Source organism: Egretta garzetta, unplaced genomic scaffold (genome assembly GCF_000687185.1).
Source record: "Egretta garzetta isolate BGI_Z169 unplaced genomic scaffold, ASM68718v1 scaffold79, whole genome shotgun sequence".
Lineage (NCBI taxonomy): Eukaryota > Metazoa > Chordata > Aves > Pelecaniformes > Ardeidae > Egretta > Egretta garzetta.
The window spans coordinates 8,040,846-8,048,687 of NW_009260791.1; the positions used below are offsets into that span (position 1 = coordinate 8,040,846).

The 7,842-nt window shown below is 36.5% G+C and overlaps 1 protein-coding gene across 4 annotated transcripts in view; it reads right to left on the reverse strand.

Annotated features, from left to right (window-relative positions):
• The window catches only part of SCFD1 (sec1 family domain containing 1), a 48,618-nt gene extending 41,070 nt beyond the window's left edge, over positions 1 to 7,548 (reverse strand). For 3 of the 4 annotated variants that reach the window (XR_004843016.1, XM_035902068.1, XM_035902070.1), the window contains exons 1-5: positions 7,481 to 7,548; positions 6,534 to 6,622; positions 5,414 to 5,504; positions 4,565 to 4,687; positions 3,269 to 3,356 (exon numbers count right to left, since the gene is read on the reverse strand). Coding sequence is in view for 3 of the 4 variants with exons in the window: in XM_035902068.1 (XP_035757961.1) it covers positions 3,269 to 3,356; positions 4,565 to 4,687; positions 5,414 to 5,504; positions 6,534 to 6,622; positions 7,481 to 7,537 (448 nt within the window). In the remaining variant the exon portion in view is untranslated. Of the gene's footprint in view, positions 1 to 3,268; positions 3,357 to 4,564; positions 4,688 to 5,413; positions 5,505 to 6,533; positions 6,623 to 7,063; positions 7,151 to 7,480 lie in introns of those variants that run through there. The other variant, XM_035902069.1, reaches the window with a different exon arrangement.
• Positions 7,549 to 7,842: the final 294 nt, after the last annotated feature.

Consider the following 7,842-nt stretch of genomic DNA (forward strand, 5'->3'; position numbering starts at 1 on the left):
AATAATGAACTTCAAACCTGTGAAGATTAATAAGCCTTCCATCCCAAATTTATGCATGGCCAGCCATAATCATTCTCGAACTTTAACTTCCCCAGCTTTTGTCCTCTGAGAACTTTAGAGATATGAATTATATTAGCAATTTCTACCAGCAGCTATGCTTAGTAAGTCAAACTTTCTACTAGGCTGCTAGGATGACAGCAGCAACCGAAGTGCCCCCCTCAGCGTTTTTTTAATTCTGAGTTCAAGTTTCTGAAATATCAGCACCAAGAAAGGCAGACTGTTCCCAGTATCTGTATTTTTTCTGTAATGACAAAACTTTGAAATTAACTGGGGCTATCGCTCCGTAGTCATCTCTAACTAATGGCCTCCCAGTTCACAGGGGGGAAATAATCTTAATTCCTTGCCTTTCTCAATTTTAAAATTTAATTCCCTCCCTATTATTATGTTTAAAATACTCATTTATGATATTCTAGTAATCTGCATACTGCCAGTGCCTCTGGTTATGTGTAACATGCACATTTTATGAGCACATTCTTTTTTTTGTACCACAGCGATCAACACAAATATTCAGTATTACTGCTCCTTAGGTCAACCTTTGAGAAACTCCATTAATAATCTTTCAGTAAAATGTTCTATCATGTTTTCTATAAATTTGTCTCTCTTCACTGTAACAAGCTTATTGGGGATGCAGCTATTACAGAAAAGTAAGCTCAGGTCTCCTACATTTTCTTGTTTTACAAAGTTGATCCAAATTTGGTGAAGAAGCATTCAAATAACATCAAACGGGATGCCAGGAACACTGACTTTATACCAATATTACACATTTACCCCTCCTTCTACAAAGTCATAGAAAAACAGAACCGAAGGGAGCCTAAGGGATTATCTAGTCAGCCCTCTTGCCCAAAAGTGAGTTAAACCTATGTTACTTCTGTGTCTAAATCAATTCCCAAAGCCTCCAAGTCATGAAAACGCCATAATCCTTATAGGTAATCTATTGTACTATTTCACTATCATTAATGTTAGAAAGTGCTCCTAATTAATATCTGACCAGGAACTTTCTTGTTGTAATTTAAGCTCATCACTTCTTGTCCATTACTACATGGACAGAGAGAATGCGTTATCTTCTTTCTGTCTATGAAAAGCCTGAAGAATGTTATCATGCTTATTTGTCCTGACATTACCTCTCTGTAAATGCAGTCATACAGCCAGAAAATCAGGAAACTAAAAATTAACCTTGTTATATTTGTTCTTAGTTCACCCATTCAGCTACACGTGTGACCACACACATAGCAGTGCTGCTGCAAGAACAGCAGCCATCTTTCATCACCATCAGATTTACATTGCCTTATGTAGGTTATGAAACTATATCCAAACTGGCAGTTTCCTGCTAGGGTTACTCTCCAAAGGCAAAAAAGACCACTACTTGTTCACCCCTGCACTCCCAGCGCCTGCCTGTGTCAGATCTAGAACTCACACAGCGAGATGGATCGGCTCAGTGCTCGAATGGAAAACTAATCATTCTCTATGGGAGATTAGATTTCTGTTCAATCAGCTTTTGGAAACAGCCCACTTCTAGATTGGTTTAAACACAGTGTGAAACCACATGTCATGTAGCAAATTTCAGTGGCCCAAGAGAAACTGACGGGTGCAAAACATTTTCAGTCATTTTAATCCAAATTCCTTGTTAGCTAGCAGGAATCTTATGAGAGCTGGTCAAGCATCTTTACATACACACAAACACATCACAAAACAATTATTACTAAAACCCTTAAAAGCAGGTTCTAGTAAAAAAAAAAAAAAAAGTCTGCTTTTCAAGCAAAACTGCCCTTCATTCTGACAATGGAACCAATCCCCAGAGTGTGAGACAGAACTCAGTTACGGATCCAGTTTTAAACAAAGGTACTGACTTTGGAAGTTGGGCAAGAGAGAAAAATCTCCCTGCTAAATGTTAGGCATACGGAGACATCTCATCTCTACCTCATCACTAGTGAGTATTCTGTGCATCCAAATAAATCAGGAATTAACCATTTGACACTATGTGTAGGCACTGTGACTACACTTAAGTAATGAGAAGTTGTTGCTAAAAAAGGGCTATCTTGCCCCTGACTGACACACTTCTGCTGCTTCCCTTGCATTGGATTTGTAGATCACACAAATGAGCTGCTATTTCCTATGGAATGAGTCACCTCAGCAAACACTCTGCAGCTCCAAGATTACTGGTTCTGATGTAAAAGGAGGCAACGATGAGGGAAACTACAGCAGGGGCAGCAAGACAACCCACCCTGTAATAGCTAGCCATTTGAGTAAGAGGGGCAGGAGAAGTAGAGTGATAGTTGTCTGTTGATTTAGCATATTAAATGGGTCAGGGGAGCACAAAAATCAAACCAAAGGAGGGAGGAAAACCATGTGGATGATTATGACAACTAGTACATATGTTGATTTGAGCTGCCACAGCACCATAGCTCTAGAGGTAATTGACCAAAGGCAGCCAGTTGATTTTCCTGCTAGGTTCCAAACCAGATCCAACAGAAGTCCCAAGAAAAGCAAGAGGAGAGTTCCATGAGGCTGTCTTCACTTGCAACTCTCAGACTTTACAAAGAAGCTGACATGCTTGGCTCACATGCTTGCAGAAGCAATCATAATTTCTTATTTTCTAGAATGCCCTTTCCCAGATTCCTCCCTGTGCTACTCCTGCCCCTGATCCTAACCATCTCCCCTTGCACACCCCAAAGTTTTCATGTCTTGAATAAGAAAAGCAGGTACTGACCAGTCACTGTCTAGAAGATACAAGAAACTATCAGTTAAAGTCATCTTTCTTGCATTCCTTACAGTACCTTTCCAACTGACACAGAAACAAAATACTTAATTCCTTAAGAATAGCAGAAGGGATTATGACTAGATAGTGGTGCCTAAACACAGCAGCCACCCACAGTGTCTATCTACATGTTTGAGCAACGTGAAATTTTTCCTGTATTATTCCATGTATAAAAAGCCCTACTATCCATATGTCTATACTGCAGTTCAGCTTTACTATATTTGTTATTTAAAAATACATCATTATTTTTCAATATTACAATAGCTGTGTAGTAAAGATGCTGAAATCAATGTCTAAGAACGGCTTCCTTCAGGACTTTAAACTACATCTCATTATTCTGAATTCTGAGCAGATCAAAATAAAGTAAAATCATTGCTTGTTATTAGCTAAAACTTCAAAAGTAAATTTCAACTTTAGACATTTCAGTGTAATTTTTATATAAATTTTACTTACCACGATATGAAACAAGTTCTTTGTTTTGGTTACACAATACAAACATGTCATCTTCTAAAGTAATAAAATTAAGATACTGATCAAACACCTAGGAATCAAAGAATAATGGTCAGAACAGTCCCGATGGAAGCATAAAAAAACAACAACTATCTGTGATTTATTGCTACTTGGTTTTGAACCTTTTACACAACTACCTATTAAAAGAAAGAAATGCAAGATACATGTATGAATTAAAAAGCTTGTGTAAGGATTGATAACACAAAACATTAGAGCACCTGAAAAGTGCTAAAAGAAAACAGTCCAAGTATTTCTTTGGACAATTTTTAGTAGCAAATCATTACTGAAAAGACACGTATGGAGGACATCATAACATCACAGGTTTATTTTTTATTACTTTGAAGGACTACAACATAAACAGTCCTGAGCTCTCAGGCAGGAGAGAGGAAAGAGGGCAGTATTTACACAATGAGAGATTATGGCTCATGAATTCTAATTTTTCTGTAACATACCTGTACATTCATGAAAAAAGTTAAACCTTTCTATAACATAAACCATTAATAGGACATCACACCAGAAAAATAGATTTAAGAAAGTTCACAGTGCTACGCTAATTTAGTCCTGCTGGAGACCTAAAGCTTAAACAATACTAGTAGTTTTCATTTCATTTCACAACAGTTTCTTTCTCTCATGCCAGTAGTACTCCCTAACAGGAGTGAGGAAAAGTGAATGTATAAAAGTATATATGAAAATAATAAGTTAATAATGTGCAGGTTTTGGTACAGGCATTCAGCAAAAGTAAGAGGTTACATACCTGAGACCTGCCTTTAAACCATAAAGGTATAGGAGTGTACTGAATAATAGTGTGTATGTATGAAACATCCACCTGTACAGTACGCTGCCTGTTTAAAATAACAACTGCTCTCATACTGCACTTTTAATGTATTTAGGAGCTAAACCCCCCCACCCCATTATACATGCACTGGATGCACTCATTGAACTGCTGAGATTGGGAATACTCTGAAACCTCTATTTCCCTTCTTATCATTTAGTACAAAGGTGTTGCAGCACTTGGACTTTTGACTAAGCTGAAGTATAGTACTAAGGTGCGTTACTGAGATGACTGCAGATTCCCTTTTTCCCCCCCACAGTATGCCTGACATCGAATCTAGCTAAACATTTGTTTTGTTCATGATTCAGTCTGAAAAGCTGTGTATGGCACTGAAGTGTCCACGTAAAAATGCAGTAACACCTGTAATGATAGCACCTTTAACATTAGACACTGGGGGATTTTCTTACCTTAGCCACTTGAGTTACTGCATTAGCTCCTATGGCAGCATTTGCAATATCTTCCAGTTTACTTCTTGAAATGGCAGAAATAAAGTTTAAATAATAAGATTCATAAAGCTGGTTTCGAAGATCCTAAAAGGAAAGAAAACCACAACCTTTTTCCTGAATAAGTACTAATATATTTCTGACTAATTAAAAAACATTTTTACTTTTACTACGTGATGTTCCAATTATCCACAGTCAAACTAAATTTTTGGAAGTGCTTAGCTGTCTGTTCATATAGCCGCGTTTTTGACTACACAACTAGATAGAGCTAACCTAACACAGAACTGCAAAAACCAGAAAATGAAATTTAAGCTACCAGATGGCAACAACTACTCTACACCTTACCACTGACCAAAAGCACCCTTCGCTCTTCTTCCTTCCTTGGGTGAAGATGCCAACCTTCCATCAATTCCTCCCATGAAAACTGAGGTTAGCCAAGTCTAACCTCCCCCCCCCTGCTCACAGCAGAGTCAAAAAGAGCGGGTGGCTCAGGATTGTGTCCATCCAAATTTTGAACATCTCCAAGGATGGAGACTCCACAAACTCTCCAAGCAATCTGTTCCAGCATTCAGCCACCCTCATTAAAATATTTTTTTTTTAAATAGCATTGCCTATATTTTGATTTTTGCCCGCTGCCTCTTGTCTTTTCACTCCCAAAACTCCCTCTCCAAAACACAGATGACATATTTACCCTTCTACTTTCTGGGAAAATGAAGTTTTGCATGTAAAAATGTTGGGTAATATTTTCATGACAAATATGTGCTAATACCTCTGTTGTGTCCACTCATTTGAAACATTAAGCAAGCAAGTTACCTGGCACATTCTGTCAATATTTTCTTCTGTTGGCATTACAAAGTAAACCGCTGGAACATCTGGAATAGCATCCCGATCTGAATGCAAAAGCCTGAAAGGAAGAAAAAAATACATCTCTGATGCGTTCCTCCTCTGATTTATGTAAAATTAGAAAAGTTAAAGAAATTATTTATTTATACAGACACATTTAATTTCCTAGAATTTCTCCCTATATTTAGCTAGATTTTAGCAAGAACAAAACATGAAAAAATAGCAAACCTGTATTTGTATATTTTCTGGCTGAATATATTAATAGAGGTCTCCAAAGTTTATTCAAAGCTTGAGAAAAGGCTTCGCAAATCTTCAAAAATAGATTAATCCATTCAGAAGAAGGGAAAATACTGCCTCCACAAAGTTCATATACCAATTATTAATTGTTGACATGATAACAAAAAACCTGCATGTGTCATACTATTAAACTTGCCTTTCCTGCTCATTAAAAAAAAGACAGGCAAGGCGCTTACATGTTTCTCTCACATTTCTGTTGATACGTCAACACATTAAACTGTGTTTCCATTTCTAGCCTTCACTTAGTAAATGTTAATAAACTTTTGAGAAAAATAAGTGTATCTTCAAAGATCGTCCATGACTAGTACCACAGATAAGGAACGACAATGAACTAAATAAATGTAATTTGGAGAAAGAGAAATGGGAAATCTCTTAAAATAATACTTAAAGATTCTGTATCTTTGATGAGAGACAATTAAAATCTATGTGCAAAAAGACAAGCAGAGAATATGCACAGTCCCATGAAACAGTTTGTGCCAAAATAATGTTAAGATATATGAACACAAAGGGAATTGTACAGACAGATTCCCCAAAACACCTATTGGATAATTCTTATTTTTGAGCAGGGGCCTCTTCTACTTAGTAATAAAACCTACTGAACAGTGTCTTTAGAATGACCTTTCCGCTCCCTAATTCTGAATAATACCACCTGATTTTAGAAACAAGTCAGGGTATAATCTTTATTTTAGCAGTTATTCAGCAAATGGCTTTCAATGTTTGGGTTGTGAATTTGGAGGAACAGTAAATAAAGTAGTTTTTAGCAAAAACCAAATTCCTGATTTTTTTTACTTACAGGTGCAAAGTGATCCCCATATCTCTCAGCTCTTTCACTGACAGCAAAGGTGAGATTATATCTTGGCCAAATCTGTCATAAATGAGAACCTGAAAACAGATACACATCTTTTTACAAAGTGGTGTAAAAACTGGATACAGTAGAATACAGGATACAGTGGGTACAGGAATACAAGGAAGTGCTATCCTAACCTGAAAAACGCTAAACATTTACCAATTTATAATATATCATTAATTTGTCATGGACTTCCATTTGTGCTTACTAATGCAGAAAAAAAGAAGAAAGAAAAGAAACTCAATGATAAAGGGAAATAAATTAATCAGTTCCATCTCCTGAAAAGTGTCAAACAGGAATCTGCCGTCAAAAATTTGTTATTGTAAGTGCAGAATTTCTCTGACTGCATTTGGAAGGAAACAAAAGGAGAAGCAGAGAGGAAAAAAAGGAACTAGCAAAAAAAAAAGGCAACAGAATGGATGAAGAGACAGAACATATTCTTTGTAGTAGCAAAAACTTCTCACAAAATTACTTACTTTTCAAAGCTAATAAAGGTAGCTTGAGTTCAGTTGTCCTAAATTTAAGGCTATCAATAGTTCTTCCCTTTCTATGGGCTTCTGTCTCACTCTGTGAGTTCACCTGTAAGGTATCATGTAAGTTTCTGCCAACAGGTATCAATAAGACCTAAGTATATTCCAAAAATGTCCTCCTCAGCTGCTCATTAAAATACTGCCTAAAGAATCAGTCATTGGGTCTTCAGGCAGCCGATATCTCAAATATGTATTTTTTTTCTCAGCAATTCTGATATTCAATTCTCTATTTAGAACCCACAGGAAAAAATACTTTGTACAAGCTAAGAACATAGAGAATATACTCAAGTTAGTTAAAACTTGGAAATCTGTACTTTTTTGAACACTATAATATTCTTCTATTCCTGTTCAAATAGTTCTTACCTTCCATACTGGTTCTCCTGTGCTGTTTTTAACAGGAGGAACATTGAAGTTCAGCATGCGTTTTAAAGCCACTGGAAAACAAAGCAGAATAATATTTTGTTCTCTTTACACTTCAACAATAGATATTAAACACTTTACCAGGATTTTATTATAAGTTTCATTTGAGAGGAAAACCATCATAAAATATAAATGCAACAAGTCACATTTTTGCTATTTTTATGCAGCTTTGACTGACAAGTGGCACATGTTAGCTAGGATTTATGGGCTCTGGAAGACACTGCAAAAGGAAAAGAAGCAAGTCCCAAAACACAAAGAAAGAATCTCCCTCCTTAGTTATACGGGTTATATTCTGTCACAGTTTG